At 36.5% G+C, this 17,933-nt stretch overlaps 2 protein-coding genes across 2 annotated transcripts; both read right to left on the bottom strand.

Moving 5' to 3' along the window:
• Positions 1 to 1,244: 1,244 nt before the first annotated feature.
• LOC136205409 (blue copper protein-like) lies at positions 1,245 to 2,632 on the bottom strand. Its single transcript, XM_065995984.1, has 2 exons — positions 2,446 to 2,632; positions 1,245 to 1,558 (listed from the first exon to the last, which is right to left on the bottom strand). The coding sequence occupies exons 1-2, from the start codon at positions 2,603 to 2,605 to the stop codon at positions 1,245 to 1,247; spliced, it is 474 nt and encodes a 157-aa protein (XP_065852056.1). The 5' UTR covers positions 2,606 to 2,632.
• Positions 2,633 to 6,291: 3,659 nt separating this feature from the next.
• On the bottom strand, positions 6,292 to 12,446 carry LOC136207333 (blue copper protein-like). The gene is made up of 4 exons (XM_065998606.1): positions 12,287 to 12,446; positions 11,849 to 12,196; positions 11,402 to 11,749; positions 6,292 to 6,506 (listed from the first exon to the last, which is right to left on the bottom strand). The coding sequence occupies exons 1-4, from the start codon at positions 12,444 to 12,446 to the stop codon at positions 6,292 to 6,294; spliced, it is 1,071 nt and encodes a 356-aa protein (XP_065854678.1).
• Between the last annotated feature and the right edge of the window lie 5,487 nt (positions 12,447 to 17,933).

Raw genomic sequence — 17,933 nt, 5'->3', positions numbered from 1 at the left:
GCTCTCTTGTTCTTCCTTACTGACTTTGACATCGGAGCTTCCCCCCGTCGAACCCAACGACGCCCCCACAGGGACGGAAGTTAATCAGAATTTCTCCGCGTGTCATCAATTCTACTACTGATGCATACTATTTTAATCTATTTTTGCTAACTATTTGGATGTTATGGTTTAATAGGAACAAAATGATTCATGGTGATCCCCCTCTTTCTACCTATGCCTTGAAGGAAAAAATAATAAAGCTGCACAATGATTATAATTGCAGTTATGCCAAGCAATCCTAGAACCAAACCCACTCTGTGTGTCCTGGCACCAGCTCTAATTGGTTCCCTCCTCTTGCTGACGTCTTCAAGATGAACTGTGATGCTGCTTTCGATGAGAACAGGTCCTTGTGCAGCTTGGGAATAGTTATCAGAAACAATGTTGGGCAGCCTATGGTGTCGGCATGTTATCCAAACATAAAATGTTCTGATGTTGATTTAGCAGAAGGGTTAGCAATTCTTTATGGGCTTCGACTCGCTGCGGACTGCTGGCTCCTACAACTGGACGTCGAAAGCGACTCCCTTGTTGTGATCAGTGCAATACGTGATCTAACTCCAAGGCGAAATGATTTAGGTCTTATTTGTGAGGACATCCGTAGCCTCGCTCGCTTCTTCCCAAGAATATTGTTCAACCATGTAAAAAGAGAAGCAAATGGCTTGGCACACTCTCTTGCCCGTTATGCATCAGGGTTAGATTCATATCAAGTTTTTATGGAGTCTGTTCCTCCCCCATGTTTTTCTGATCTGTGTAAAGATAAAAACTGCTGATGTTTGTAATTCTGCTACTGTTTGATGAATTTCCATCAAAAAAAAAAGAATGGTAATATATGTATATATATATATATATATATATATATATATATATATATAATCTATTTATTTTACTTTATGTGTATTATATGAAATATTCTTAACATTCTCCCCAACAAATTAATTAATAGAAAATGAGATATTGTGACATTGTTGGGGAGAACACTCTCTGGTCAGAAAACATTCACTATCTAATAGACAAGTAGTATGTTGAGCCAAATAACCAATATCAACTAAATATAAATTAATTTCCATTAGAGCAAACACAAATCAACATAAAACAAAGTTAATTTTTAATAAATGGAAAAAGAATAAAAATAAGGAGAAACTTCAGCTTATTAAAGACATGAAAAATAAATAATATCAAAACACTATGATAAGAATTAATTAATTGGATCAGATAGCGATGAAGCCCATCAGAAGCAGTGCTGCCGCAACAATCTTATAGTATGACGAGACAGCCGACAATCTGTAGGAACCACTGGGCGCGGGTCCTGGTGCAGGCATAGGACCGTTCGACATTACATTAATCACAAGCTTCTGCCCTTTTGAGCAGTGATCGGAAAACCCACAAATGTACCATTTTTTGCCTGGCTGAGCAAGTGTAATAGTATCATTTCCGCTGTTTAAAAGATTTTGAGATGGCGTGCAATCTTTAAATCCATTTCCATCCACTTTGTACACATTGTGAGGTGCCTGGTACTGGAAAACTGCATTTGTTCAAGTATATTTGTTAGTATTTATTATTGCATAATTGCATTATATATATATATATATATATGTATATGTATAGGTAGGGGTGTAAACGAGCCGAGCTGGTATTGGCTCGTTAATATCTCGACCCGAGCTTTAACCGAGTCTACCTGGTAACATACTCCATATGAGTTTAAAATATTTATAAAGAAAAACAATTATGTTATTGTCGAGATTCCAGAATAGTAGATGTACTTGTGGTCGGAAAACACAAACTCGAAAAAAAATTTCAAACAAAAAATATATATTAAAGTTTGTAATGCATTTTGTCCCTGCGTCAAAACCTAATTGTCTAACTAAAGACTCGAATGTGTAAGTTTTTTGTGTCATTTTTTTATGGCTTAAATCTTATTTGAGTTGTGATGAAAACTAATAATAACCAATGAAATTTATATATATAGTAATTAAACATAATCGAGCTTGATCGCGAGCTTTCGAGCCGAATTTGAGGAAACTCGGACTCAGCTTGTTAGTGCTCGAGCCGATCCCGAATTCGAGTCGAGTCCTATCAAACTGAGCTTTGATTAAGCTCTCACCTAACCGAGCTCGAATAGTTTACGAACTGCCCTATATATATATATATATAGGTATATGCCATGTAAAATGTAAAATTAATATGTACAATTTATTGAAATTATTCTCTTGGACCTCAAAAACTCTTTAGAAAGGTTTTGATTGTGCATCACCTTCCTTACTTCTGTTGTAGTGAGAAATCTATCCGTATACTTTGAAAATTTGGAGAATCAATCAACTTTTTAAACAATTCCGAGAGACAGACTATGTATTAAGCATATTTGTAATGATAATAGTAAAAACAAAGTACATAATGAAACATGATAATTACCTAAAGTATCACCGACGTAAAACATTTTTCCAGAGGCCCACTGGGTGTAATTAGGGCCAACTTTCCAGCCTTCGCCATCCCCAACTACATACTCAGTAGCCATGGCCACTGCAGGGAGAATGATAGCAATAGCGGCAAAAACAACAAACTTAGAAGCCATTGCTTAGTGAATTAGTGATTTTGCTTAGTGTTAATTATTAATCTCCAAATGTTGATATGGTAACTGAAAATGTGAGGTCTTATATATAATTGAAATTTGAATGACTCAATGATGGGTATAGCAGCAACCGCCAATGGCCGGCAGGAGGATAAAGCATTGGTTTACTCGTTTTCAAGGTGCAAGCTGTGAATGTTTCATTTTATTTCATTTGTCTTTTTGGTCATAATTATATTATTTTTATAATATTGCAAATGTTAATATTAATGACTACTAAATTGAAGAAAACTAAGGCTTAATACTGCTACCTAAACTTGTCCCAAAAAAACTTAGATTGGTCCCTTAAACTTTTCAAAATATCCCGACAACCCTCTCAACTTGTATAAATTGTTCAGGCTGAACTTGCACAAAATGTAATCGATTGATCATGCGGTTGCAAAAAAAGTAAGTTAAATGCGGAAGACGTATTGCGCGCATCTTAAAAAAAAAAGTAAAACGACCAAGATCGGGGTATGAGTTCTAATATTAGATAAGACAAGTTTTATAGTTGAGCAAGTAATAACTTCTTACCCTATTTTTTAATTATGTATTAACATTTTAAAATACGTGGAATACATCTTGCGCATTTAACTTCTTTTTTTTGCAACCGAGTGATCAATTGATTACATTTTACGCAAGTTCAAGGGGTTAACTGAATATTTTGTGCAAGTTGAGGGGCTATCAGAACACTTTGAAAGTTCAGGGGGAAAATGATGTAATAAGCCTTGTTTTAAATGACTTAAACTCTGTTTTTTTTACTGAAATTAAGTAAACTGAACTGAATGCTACGAAATTGAACTGAATTCTACAGAAATTGAAATAATAATACAATCCTTTAAAAACAGCAATAATTAAAATAAAAAGCTTATAAAAATAATAATAGTTCTAATAATAATAATTATAATAAATAATGATAAATTACTGAACTAAACTGAAATTACTGATATTAAAATTAAGTGATAAATAACAATGCCTTATACTTATTAAATTTTGCAAAGATTTTTATGAGTCAAAATTGAGAGATTGAAAATTTTTAGGATTATTATATTTGACACGTGAGTTTCATAAATTCTCTTCTATATTGTCCGTGATTGTTTCAATAAAATACTTTTTCTCTATTGTGGAAGTATGCATAAAGTGTTGTTGATTTTATTTTATTTTATTTTCAAATGTTAATTAATCTACATAATGTCGATCTTAATTTCCTAACAAGTGATATCATAACGCTAGACTTTGTGAATTAATTATTTGTTAAATATGAGTTTGTCTACAAAATTTGATATCGAAAAGTTTGATAGATCGAAAAATTTTAGTTTATAGCAATTAAAGATGCACACTATACTCATCCAAAATGAATAAGAGGAGGCGCTTGAAGGGATTGGTAAGAAGTCTATTTCTATGGCGGAGGAGTGTTAACATAGATAAAAATGTACTTTCAACACTATTCATATGTCTCTCTAATGAGGTTCTAAGGGAGGTCGTCAAGAAGACCAAATCAGCTGGGGTTTGACTGAAATTGGAGTTGCTATATATGAAAAAATCAATGACAACTCGATTTTTATTGAACAGAAGACCGGAAGATCTTTGTTTGCATAAAGGTAAATCTATTAAAACTCATCTTGACAAATTTTCTGCAATTGTTATCGACCTCTAAAGTATTAATCTAGAAATTTATGATGAGGATTTGGCTACCTTGTTATGTGATGCGGTCGCAGCGTGGTTGTAATGTGTAATAACATTATAAGAGTTGTCAAGTATCGAGCAAACACCCAAGTCTATGACTACGATTAGGGGCAAGTATAACTCATGTTAGATGTGATTAACCAAAAAAACAAAACGAACACATAAAATACAATGAACAATAAATAGAAATCAAAAGAACAGAGTTTAGACAAATTTGAGGCATGTATTAACAGTCTCCTTAAGACAAATTTCACCGCTACTGACGACCGTCTCCCAGAACACAATAGATTATACGCAAGCGAACTCTTACCGTGTGTAGATCCGTTATCATTGAAGTAAGAAAAAAAGAACACTATAAACAGACAGAAACAACAAAAATTTCAGAGAATATTTTTTCCAACAACATGTGAATTTGACAATTCATTTTATATAAATAGAATTCAAAAAACACATCTATACATGAATATACACGGCTGTTTATGGATAGACACAATTATTCACGAACGAACATAACTATACAAATATGTTTGTTAGTATTTCAATTAATTATATAATTTTATTCAATTTTTGTCCAACACCTCATCATATCAAGTAATGATCAGATCATTAAATCTCAATCATTAATTTTGCATAAAGTAATTGATAATTTAGTTTTATGATATCTTAATTAAAAGAATTTTAATATAGCTGGCGAAATACTTTTGTTAAAAAAACTCCTAATAGGCATACGCAGGTCAAAGGAATAGACACCAAATGTCAATATATGCTGGACAAGAATTCTTATATACAAATATTTTAGTGATTGTTTAGATAGAATTAGCAAAAATATGCATGCAAGCATAATTATTATAGAGTACTAGAGTGATTTAGCTTTTACAAAAACATTGCATTCTTAAACATAACTTTTGTAAGTTGGTACAATTTCAAGTCTAATTGATTAAAATTGAGTTTTGTTCCATTAATATAAAATGTGCAACTTTAGACCATATTGAGTGACCAGAACGGTGAAGGTTAGAGCGAGGATAAAATGTGAAATTACATGTAAAAAATATTATAATCGTCAATTAAACTTGAAACTATTCCAACTGAGAAAAGTTAGGTTTAAGATTGCACTATTTTGTGTGTGGATGCTAATTACTCTCTCCTAATAACCTAATGACCGAATTTATACCACATCCCTTGTAATAAAAAAGTTCATTTAGTCTCCAACTTAAAAAAATAGAAGGTATATATATGAAGAGATCCAAATTTATCATCTCGTTTAGGACCTCTAAAAGGTCCGGAACCGCCTGCCTTTGGATTGAATATTATTGAAAGAGTCAAGCTATAAACAAATTACAATTCAAATTTAAACATAAGCTGAAATCTTTCTAATATCTAATATAAACAATATTAACAATAATACCCGTGTCATATACCTTGAGCTCTCAATAGGTTCATTTATTTTGTCAAAGTTAAATAGGCTATTCCCCAACATTTTTTTTGTATGGACTTGTTATCCCATTTGGACTAAGTCATATATTTTCAATTTACTTTCCCCTAAATTATAAGTATGTGATAGCCGGATGTCATTTATGTATGGAGCTAATACGATTATTTCAACAGGAATGCCATAGGAAAAAACCAATTAGTGCCAAATGCTAGGAAATATATAATAGTGAAAAATATATTATTTGGTAGAAGGTACCTTCTAATTAATCTCCATTTACTTTTATTTATCGTTAATAGTATGATTATGATGTCCGGATCGTCATATTCCCTAAATAAAGAATAATTAAACAGTGATGAAATAAAGCGACTAGGAATAGATAAGTAAGTCTCATATATATATCTCAAAAAACTACAGAATGATACGAATGATATAATAATACTCTTCCACACTCGTTGAAAGAAATAAATTTTGGAAAGAAGAAAGAACACATCAATGGCTTAGAAAGAAAAGCTAGTGATCAGTAGCCCTTTGAAATTTAATGCCTGCGCGGCATGACAGTCAAGGCAAGCTTCATTCCATTCTGGCAGTGCTGGCCTACCCCGCAAATGTACCATTTGTTTCCAGGAGTTGCTAATACTATGGTATCATATCCGCTGCTCAGCGCATCCTTTGCCGGCGGGCTAATGCATCCTTGGAATTGAGTTCCATTCACTTTAAACACATTGTGAGCTCCTACCCCATATTTGAACACTGCAAATATTAGATATGGATATTTCTGCTGTAATTTAGGAATATAATTGATTTGTAATTATCATGTTCACACATATATCTTGTGTAATAATGTAGAATCCTTGCCTTTCCATTCATTGATAATGTGATATATATACACAAGATATATGTGTGAACATGATAATTACAAATCAATTATATTCCTAAATTACAGCAGAAATATCCATATCTAATACACCCCCGTAGTCGAAACGGGAGGTGGTCGAACGTTGAGACTAGAGCGGAAGTCGTCGAAAAGAATTTGTGGTAGACCTTTGGTGAAAATATCTGCAATTTGATGACGAGAAGGAACATGAAGTACCCTAACCTCTCCTTTAGCAACCTTTTCTCGAACAAAATGTATATCCATCTCAATATGCTTGGTACGTTGGTGTTGTACAGGATTACCAGTGAGGTAAACTGCACTCACATTGTCACAATATACCAAGGTGGATTTACTAATAGGGCAATGAAGTTCAAGAAGAAGATTTCTAATCCAGCAAGTTTCAGATACGACATTAGCAACACCACGATACTCTGCTTCAGCACTAGAACGAGATAAAGTGGGTTGCCGCTTAGCAGACCAAGATAGAAGATTGTCACCAAGGAAAACACAATATCCTGAAGTAGAACGTCGAGTGTCAGGACATCCCCCCCAATCTGCATCTGTATAGGAGACCAAGGAATCTAGTGAAGAGGTTGTGAATGTAAGTCCGAACTCCAGGGTTCCTTTAACATATCGAAGAATCCGCTTGATAGCTGCCATATGAGACGTTTTGGGATCGTGCATGAATAAACAGACTTGCTGAACAGCATAACTGATGTCTGGGCGAGTGAGAGTCAAATACTGTAATGCACCAGCTAAACTTCGATACTCAGATGGATCATGATAAGCAGAACCAGATGAAGCACTCAGTTTTTGCTTAGTGTCAACAGGTGTTGTACAGGAATTTGCTGAAGAAAGACCGGCTTTAGAAATGATCTCAGTAGCATACTTCTTTTGAGACAGAAAAAGAGAGCCGGCGCTCCGAGTGACAGATATCCCTAAAAAATAACTCAATGGGCCAAGATCTTTCATAGCAAATTCGGAACTCAATTTGTTGATAATTGACTCTCGTAGAGCAGTGGAAGAAGTAGCTAGAACGATGTCATCCACATATAAGAGTAGATATGCCATCTCTGCTCCCCGACGAAAGACAAACAGTGAATGATCAGATTTACTGTGAGAAAAACCCATGGTAGACAAGAAAGAGGCAAACCGTTGGTACCACGCCCGTGGTGCCTGTTTGAGACCATAAAGAGACTTTTGAAGAAGGCATACATGATCTGGATAGTTGGGATCCCGAAATCCCAGTGGTTGATGCATATAAACAGTCTCATGAAGATCCCCATGAAGAAAAGCATTTTTTACATCCAGCTGATGTAGTGGCCAACCTTTAGAAAGTGCAATACTTAATACAGCTCGAATTGTTGCTGGCTTAACAACTGGACTGAAAGTATCACCACAGTCTACCCCAACAAGTTGATTCGCCCCATTTCCAACAAGTCTTGCTTTGTATCTTTCAAAAGATCCATCTGCATTAAATTTGTGCCTGAGAATCCACCAACTACGAAGAACATTAGCATTAGAAGGACGGGGTACGAGGACCCACGTCTTATTTTCAATAAGAGCCTTATATTCTTCAGTCATGGCTTGTTTCCAATTAGGGTCTTGTAAAGCAAGTGAGGGATTAGAAGGAATAGGAGAAATAGTGGTGGTGTGTAAGTTGAGCTTTCTTTGGGGTTTGAAAATTCCAAGTTTAGCTCGGGTTGTCATAGGGTGAGTCGGTTGGGTTGGGTTGGCGTGTATAGGATCGGGAGAAGGCGGGGAAGTGGGCTGTTGTGGGGAGGTGAGCTGTTGTGGGGAATTTGTGTTTGGGCCGTGTTGAATTGGAGAAGGAAAGGGACTGTCGAGAGGAGAAGGGGGAAGTGCTGGGCTGTTTTGGGAAGATGGGTTGGGACTGTTGGGCCGTGGTGAAACTGGGCTTTGGTTAGGAGTGGACGCATTAGTGGGGAAGGGAATAATGGGTTGGGTTGTTTGTGTAGGTGAGTTGGAAATAGAAGAAATGGGAGGGGAGGCCGAGACATGTTGAGTGGAAAATGGAAATTTGCTTTCATTGAAAATAACGTGACGAGATATAATTATTTTCCGCGCGGAGATGTCGTAACACTTATAGCCTCGATGATTGGATGGATATCCAAGAAACACACATGGAGAGGACCTAGGTTGAAGTTTATTTCTAGAGGAAGAAGGGACAAGTGGGTAACAAAGACAACCGAAAGTGCGTAAGTGAGTATAAGAAGGAGTACGATTGTAGAGAATTTGAGTCGGTGAAAGAAGACTAAGATTTTTGTGAGGGAGAATATTTAAAAGATAGGTCGCATGAGCAAGAGCATGAGGCCAGAAAGAATGAGAGCAAGAAGCATGTGTTAGAAGAGTGCGAATTATATTATTGATTGTTCGAATCGTTCGTTCAGATTTACCGTTTTGGGAGGAAGTATGTGGACATGAAAAACGGAATTGCATACCATTATTGTTAAAAAAATCATGAAAATGACTATTGTTATACTCACCACCATTATCACACTGAAAAGTTTTGATATCTTTTTCAAATTGAGTACGTACGTAATTTCGGAATGTGAGGAACACAGAAAAAACTTGAGATTTATTTGCTAAGGGAAAAGTCCACAGAAAATTAGAATAATCATCTAGGAAAAGAACATAATATCTATAGCCACTAGAACTTAGAACAGGAGATGTCCATATATCACTATGAATAATATCAAACGGCATTGATGACATATTTTTAGAAGCATAAAAAGGCAATTTAATATGTTTCCCAAGCACACAAGAATTGCAAATAGAAAAATCAACATTTTTAGGACAAGAAATAAAATTATTAGTTCGAAGATTGTCTAAAATTTGAGGACCAGGATGGCCCAATCTATTGTGCCAAACTGAAGGAGATAAAACAGAAGCATTTAAAGCATAAGAAGACTCTGAAGAGGAGGATGTGACTGGATATAAATCACCGGTGCTATTACATCTCATAATAGGGATCCCCGTGCGCAAGTCCTTCACAGAGAAACCAACAGGATCAAATTCAACGGACACATTATTATCAATAGCAAATTTCCGCACAGATATAAGGTTTTTGATTAATCTAGGGGCATGTAAAACATTGTTCAATTCTAGGGTTTTGTTGTTTGTTTTTAAGGATGCATTACCAAGACCGATAACAGGAATACAAGTGCCATTACCTACTACGATACTCGTGTTAGGACTCTTATTTAAATAAGATGTGAGTTTACCTCCATCCCCGCTCATGTGAGAAGTGGCGCCGGTGTCCATATGCCAAGGTTCTGCAGGTGGTGTGATTTTCAAGGTGTGCATAGCCGCCTCAATGTTTGTTGGAGTGTAATACTGGGCCAGATGGGCCTGCGGATGGGCTCCCAATATGCCTGGCTGGACTGCAGAAGAATTGTTATTAAAAACAGGCCCGCGAGTTGCACCATGAGTTGCACCATGTGAAGAATTGGGCCAAGAAGGATAAGGACATGGGGGATAGGCCCATTGGGGCGCCTGTCCAGTCCATGGCCCGTACCCCCATGGCTGTTGTAAAGAAACAGCCCCTGACCAGCGAGGACCGCTATTTTGCTGCCATCGTCCGCCTCTGCCACGGCGATAATAACCCCGGCCACCGCGAGCAGCGCCAGAATTTTGAGGGAAAGAAGGCCGAACGTGATTTGAATATGGAGGAGCTTGATTCGACGGGGACTGTTGGGCGATAGTAACGGCGGCAATTTCAGATCCGACGGTGGCGGCTGTGCGTTTTTTACGGGCAGATTCTTCCAATAATAACATGGACCTTGCCTTTGTGAAATTGGGCAGAATGTCATTGTGGCGAATTTGTGTTCCGATTGTCTCGTAGGCGTCAGTGAGCCCCGAAATTAATGGAAGAACGAGACGATCGTTGGATACGGCAGCCCCGACGTTGCTTAATTGGTCCGAGAGGGACTTCAAATGTTGGCAATAGGCAGAGATATCATCAAAATTTTCAAGTCTAGCATTGGACAGTTCTTGTTGTAAATAAAGGGCTCTTGAATTTTTATTATCGGAGAATTGTTGTTCTAGGAGTTTCCAAGCGTCGGCGGCTGTTAAATTTGGTCCGATGATACTGTTGAGAAGGTCTGAAGATATGGTTCCATAAATCCATTGCAACACGATGGCATCAACACGAGACCATAAACCTGGATTCTTTGCTTTCATAACCGAAGAAGAGGTTTCCGATTTATCGTCGGTTTCAGGAAGGATATGATCAAGAACTTGAAAAGCACGGGCATGTGTTTTAAAAAGTTCAGCCCAAGTGGTATAGAGGCTTTTGCCGGATTCGAGAGGATCACGAATAAAGGAGGTAATGTTGATAATGGAGAGGGCCGGATGAGTTGGTGCGGCGGCGGCACCATTGTTTTGTTCATTGTTTGGCATGGTGGCAGTAGAGTTTTTAGGGATGAAGAACGGCAGAATGAGGAAGAGAGAAAGAAGAGATTTGGGTGGGATTAGGGAGAGAAATTTTAGGAGAGAGTTTTTAGGAAAGAAATTAGGCTCATGATACCATAATAATGTAGAATCCTTGCCTTTCCATTCATTGATAATGTGATATATATACACAAGATATATGTGTGAACATGATAATTACAAATCAATTATATTCCTAAATTACAGCAGAAATATCCATATCTAATAGCAAAAACATATATATATATATATATAATCAGATTTACAGTTTCTAAATTCATATTATTATCACACAGTCATAGCATATTTAATTACGTACCAAGTTTATCTCCAACTTGAAATTTCTTGCCATAAGCCCAAGCTTGATAATCAAAACCAAGTCTCCATCCAGCTTCATCACCAACTATAAATTCTTTACCATAAGTCAGAGGAGGAGATGGTGTTGGGGCTGCAACTTTTTGTCTAGGAAACACAGTTATAAGCAGCTTCATCCCATTTTGACAGTGTTGTCCTACTCCACATATATACCATTTTCTTCCCGGAGTTGCCAATACCACTGTGTCGCTTCCAGTGGTTAGTGCCTCGCTTAGAGGAGGCCTGATGCAGTTTTGGAAGCCAGTTCCATTCACCTTATGCACATTGTGAGCTCCCACAGGATAGTTAAATACTGTATATATATATGTATCCAACAAATTAATAACATTTTAGACACATCAAACATATATATAGTGCATGTTTAATTTATGAAAATATAATAATTCCTTACCAAGTTTGTCTCCAACTTGAAATTTCTTGCCATAAGCCCAAGCCTGGTAATCAAAACCAAGTTTCCAACCAGCACCGTCTCCAACTATGAATGTTTTACCATAAGTAAGAGGAGGAGTGGGAGGGCTTGGAGTTTTCTCTTTCAATGGAAACACTGTTATAGCAAATTTCATCCCATTTTCACAATGCTTCCCAACTCCACAAATGTACCATTTTCTTCCGGGTGTTGCCAAAACGACTGTGTCGTTTCCGGTGGTTAGAGCCTCGCTTAAAGGCGGCCTGATGCAGTTCTGGAAACCAGTTCCGTTCACCTTATACACATTGTGAGATCCCACACCATATTTGAATACTGAAACCAAGAACATTAAATATATTTAATTTATTCTGCAATACATCAAAATTAGTGTATAGTTATGAGAAAACAAAAAAGAATTAATACCAAGTTTATCTCCGACATGAAATTTCTTGGCATTAGCCCAAGCTTGGTAATCAAATCCAAGACGCCATCCAGCTTCATCTCCAACTATATGGTCTTTAAACCGAGCTGTGATTGTTGGAATAATGAACATAAGAACTACTAAAACAAGACGGGAAGCCATTGAATTCAAGAAATTTTTAATTTGGTTGATGTAATGATATATGTTCTTGTTCTTGTTGTTGTGTTGTGAAGAAACTATAAGCTATGGACGTACGTATTTATAGTGTTAATTATCAGAATTGGGCGGCATAGCCGGACTCAGAACAAAACTTGAGTTTATGACCATTTCAATTCTTTGATTTAAAGATAAACTTTAAGACTTGTTTTTTCTGTTTCCTTTTTTTGTTATGTGCGTAACAATTTGATTCTTAATTGAGTTGTGCTTAATGAATAATACCTATGCTTATAGCTATATAAGGATGTATTTTGTTTACAGTTTATAACATTTCAAATTTAAATATAACAGTAAATCTATTATAATATCAACAATCTAATAATATCTTAATAATATCCTTATCACCCCCGGTGGATGGACTATGTAAGAGTTGAAACCGAGCTTTGGAAAGTGGGTTTGTGAGAATTTCGGCAATTTGATCCATGGTTGATATGTAGGAAATAAGAGGCTCTTTACAAGCAACCTTATCACGTACAAAGTGAAAGTCGAGCTTTAGGTGTTTTGAACGATTGTAAAATATTGAGTTTGTTGTTAAATAAGTGGCACCAAGATTGTGACACCATATTGTATGAACCTAGTTTGATGAAATGTCAATCTCATTAATAAGCATCTTGAGTCAAGTAATTTCAAAAGCTAGGACAGTATAAGCGCACGATATTCGACTTCTGTGGACGAGCGAGATACAATTCGCTCACTAGGAAAAAAAATAATTATAGGGGACGAGCGAGATATTCGGCTCCCGTGGATGAGCGATATTCAATTTATTGAGTTGATTTTGATCTTATTTGTTGCCACAACTTCTATTGAAAGATCTTTCCCTGCAATGAACTTTATCAAGACTGATTTGCAACAAGATGAGTGATGACTTCCTTACAGATTGTCTGGTGTGTTACATTGACAATAGAATTTTTACCGATATCATAAATGAAGTGATTGTGGGGTAAATTGCCATGTGTTAGGCATTAATTTTCTTACTATAGGTAAAAAATACTATTTACTTGCATTTTATGATTAAATTTGCATTTTGTATTTTTTGTATTTTTTATAACTTGTGAGATGGAAAACCGGGGGTAAAGATTGTTGAGTATGAAATTTAATTGAATAATAAACTCCTTTATTTTTATTTCTTCACAATTTCATGACACATTTATACAAGCCACTTGTTAATTATTGACTCACACACCTACTAACTCTCATTCCTCACTTGCATTCTTACACACTTTCTCTATTTTTACGAGCACACACTCACATGTATTATTATATATTTTCTTTGTTTTTCTCTGTCAAATACAACTCTCCCATCACCTAACGTTTGCTATTTATAGTAATCTAAAACACAAAGTACCACTTATTTATGTCGGTTTAATAGAACAATATAAACCACAATTCTTTGATTTTTTTTTTCTATGGAAGAAATCTCTTACTTCTTCTAGATAATTCTTTGCTAAATGTTTTGAATAATTTTGTTGGTGCTGATATTTTATATTCACCCTCAGTACCGACTTAATATTTCGTGTTTACTTGTCATTCCAAGTTGCTTTCTAAACTGTTCGAATTTTGCATCGTTCAGTCCTTTTGTAAATATATCGGCAACTTGATCTTCAGTCTTCACGTACTGCATCTTGATGTCTCCACGTAAGACTTTCTCTCGTACGAAATGATAAACCATCTCCACTTGTTTAGTTCTTGCATGGAACATTGGATTCTCAGTCAAGTGAATAGCTGATTGATTGTCACAATATAATTATATTGAGTAATCAACTGACTGATGAAGATCTTTCATAAGTTGTATTAGCTTGGTACATTCTTGAGCTGCGATAGCTGCTGCCCTGTACTCCACTTCAGTACTTGATAAGGAAACCGTAGGTTATCTTTTGCTGCACCAAGATATAGGTTATGATCCGAGACTAAACACATAACATTTAGTTGAATGTGTTGTGTCATGATCTCCAGCGTAATCAGCATCCCAGTATCTACGTACCTCACTATTTTCTCCTTTCGTGTATAAAATGCCATAATCCGTTGTACCTCAAACATATCGAAGAATTCGTCGAATAGCTTCTAAATGAGGCTTCTTCGGATTCTGCATGAAACGACTTACCATGTTAATGCATATGATATGCCTGGCCTCATCAGAGTGAGATATATCAGGCTTCCAACTAGTTGTATATACATCATAGCATCTTCCAAGTCATTTCCTTCAGTGGAACATAACTTTACGTGTACTTCTACTAGAGTTGTAATAGGGTTGCATTCGAGCATCCCAAACTTCACAAAAGATCTTTTGTACACTTGTGCTGACACAAGAAAAGTCCTTCATTTGTGCGCTCAACTTCAAGACCAAGGAAATGATTTAACTCTCGTAGTGATTTCATTTGAAACTGTGCCGATAAGTTGGCTCTAACTTGATTTATCTCAGCAGCAGCATCATCTGTGATGATAATATCATCAACATAAACTAATACTATAGCCAACTTCTCACCTTGGACTTTCACGAACAAACTCGGATCAGCTGGTGCCATCATGTAGCCACTTTGAATTACGAACTCCGCTATTTTCCCGTACCATGCTCTTGGTTCTTGTTTTAATCCATACAACGCTTTCTTCAGCTTGCATACATAGTTTGTCTGAGCCTTGCTCTCGAACCCTTAAGGTTGATCCATGCAAATCTCTCGATCCAATTCACCATGTAAGAATTCTTCACATCCATTTGTCATAGCTTCTAATCTTTACTCTCTGCAAGTGCTAGTAGAACACGTACTGTGGTGATCTTCGCAACTGGACTAAATGTCTCGTCATAGTCCAGACCATACTTCTATGAGAATCCTTGAGCCACTAATCGAGCTTTGTACCTTTCGATTGATCCATCAAGGCGCTGCTTTACTTTATAAACCCATTTGCAAGAAATAGGCTTCACATCTTTAGGTTTGGGAACTAAATTCCAAGTCTTGTTCTGCTTCAAGGCATCTATTTTTTTCCTGCATAGCCTTTCTCCATTCTTTACTTAAGGATGCTTCTTCGTACGTCTCAGGCTCCTTAACTGATTCTTCAATCACTACTGCATTAGCATACTTAGGATTTGGTCTCATTTTTCTTGTTGACCTTCGCACCGGTGATTGTTGTTCTTCTGTTGTTTTATCATCATCAACGATCTCCTCGAGCTGACCTTGTCTTTCTTCTTCAGGTGTTTGATGTAATATTGTATGCCATGGAGATTGGATCTTGTCAGGTGGCTTGCTCCCAATGTTTTCTTCTACTTTTTCCACCTCTTGAGTGATTTCTTCTGCCGCCTCATCTCTTTCAAGTTTTTCTTGTAATTTCTCCTTGATTTCTTTTGAATCGGGTAGTACAACTTCATGAGGAGACCACCAAGATGAAGCTTCATCAAACACCACATTTCTTGAAGTATAACACCTATCTATTGTTGGGTCACAAAATTTCCACCCTTTTCTTTGATTGTCATAACCCACGAAGATGCATCTTATAGCTTTCTTATCAAACTTACTGCATAAATGATCAGAAACAAAAACATAACATACGCAGCCAAACACTCGAAAGTGACTTACAGTGGGTTTGATCTTCCATAGCTTCTGGACGGGTGAAATGAATCCAAGTGGTGCTTGTGGTAGTTTGTTGATAACATCTGCATCTGTACACTGTGCCCAGAACCGAGGTGGAACATTCTTCGCATGTAACATGCTTCTACATATCTCCGCAAGATGTCTGTTCTTTCTCTCTACTACACCATTTTGTTGTGGAGTGTTAGGACAAGTAAGATGGCGTCGAATCTTGCAGTCTTGTAAGTATTTTGAGAACTCATGCGAGATATACTCTTCTCCATTATTAGTGCGAAGGCATTGGATCTTCCGATCAAGTTCCTTCTCGACCTTTTCTTTGAACTCTTGGAACCTGCTAAATGCTTCTGATTTGTTTTTCATAAAGTACACCCACACATACCTTGAGAAGTCATCAATAAAAGTTATCATGTATTGATGACCACTAACTAATGGTTGCTTCACACGACCAAATACATCAGAATGCACCAACTCGAGTGGCTCCAAGTACTATAATTATTATTATTGAGTTTTTCTAGAGTGCTTATCGAGGTAGACATGTCTGTCATGATGACTTGATTATCTCCTTTAATTAACCAAGTGACTTTGGTCACCGGCTAACAATTTCTACAGTCTCGGACTGCGCATTAAAAATACCTCGTACCACCACGATCCCGGATCGCGAACTCTTAGCACTCGACACCTGGTCCCTGACCACCTGTTCGTACTCGACCACGTACCGGTCCCTGACCGCTCGCTCTGATACCACTTGTTGAGTATGAAATTTAATTGAATAATAAACTCTTTTATTTGTATTTCTACACAATTTCATGACACACTTATACAAGCCACTTGTTAATTATTGGCTCACACACCTGCTAACTCTCATTCCTCACATGCATTCTCACACACTTTCTCTATTTTCACGAGCACACACTCACATGTATTATTATATATTTTCTTTGTTTTTCTCTGCCAAATGCAACTCTCCCATCACATATTGTTTGATATTTATAGTAATCTAAAACACATAAGGACACTTATTTATGTCGGTTTAATAGAACAATATAAACCACAATTCTTTGATTAAGAAATCGCTTACTTCTTCTAGATAATTCTTTATTAAATGTTTTGAATAATTTTATTGGTGCTGATATTTTATAGAGATGCTTTTGGATTTGTGCATGGCTGCTTGGATAAGAAGATCATGCACGTATTTGTGTTGATTCATAGTCAAGGTGTTGGAAGACCAATAAGCCTCGAGATTGAGAAAGTAAGACAATCTACGAAGATCTCGAATAGAACATTTTGGCTGAACATGACTGATGAGGCATTTAACAACCAAGGAGTTGCTGCTATTGATTAAAATGTTGTTGATGTAGACAAAACAAAATACGTGAACACCATCGCCAATGTAAAAGTATAATAATGAATTAGCTTTGGGAAATTGAAAACCAAAATACAATAAGGCAATAGTGAGACAACAATGCCATATGTCTGGGACTTGCTTAAGTCCATACACCCTCTTCCGTAATTTACATAAATAATTAGGAAGTTGAGGATAACGAAGTGAGGGAAACACAAGTTCATCTAGAGTTATATGTAAGAATGCATTTGACACATCCAATTGATTAATAAACCAACCATTTGAGATCATCTTTTTTTTTTTTTTTGAAAAGAGACGATCATATTTAAAACAAGTCAAATAGTCGCTTATTTGATGACGGGGTTGTTTGTTTGCTCAATATCAAGCCCTAATCTTTGATGAAATCCCTTGGCAACAAGCTGAGCTTTATATCTATTAATAGAGCTATCTGAGTTCAATTTGACCGAAAACACTAATCTATATCCGATAACATTAGAGGCAAGATGTTTGGGT

The sequence above is a fragment of the Euphorbia lathyris genome, chromosome 9 (genome assembly GCF_963576675.1).
Source record: "Euphorbia lathyris chromosome 9, ddEupLath1.1, whole genome shotgun sequence".
Lineage (NCBI taxonomy): Eukaryota > Viridiplantae > Streptophyta > Magnoliopsida > Malpighiales > Euphorbiaceae > Euphorbia > Euphorbia lathyris.
This window is presented reverse-complemented; position numbering and strand designations above follow the sequence as displayed.

What these genes read in the sequence shown, in the direction of transcription:
- LOC136205409 (XM_065995984.1), bottom strand. Translation starts at nt 2,605, where the DNA reads ATGGCTTCTAAGTTTGTTGTTTTTGCCGCTATTGCTATCATTCTCCCT. An exon ending in TTACGTCGGTGATACTTTAG is followed by an intron (nt 1,559 to 2,445) that starts GTAATTATCATG and finishes GAACAAATGCAG; the next exon opens with TTTTCCAGTACCAGGCACCT.
- LOC136207333 (XM_065998606.1), bottom strand. Translation starts at nt 12,446, where the DNA reads ATGGCTTCCCGTCTTGTTTTAGTAGTTCTTATGTTCATTATTCCAACA. An exon ending in TCATGTCGGAGATAAACTTG is followed by an intron (nt 12,197 to 12,286) that starts GTATTAATTCTT and finishes TCTTGGTTTCAG; the next exon opens with TATTCAAATATGGTGTGGGA. An exon ending in TCAAGTTGGAGACAAACTTG is followed by an intron (nt 11,750 to 11,848) that starts GTAAGGAATTAT and finishes ATATATATACAG; the next exon opens with TATTTAACTATCCTGTGGGA.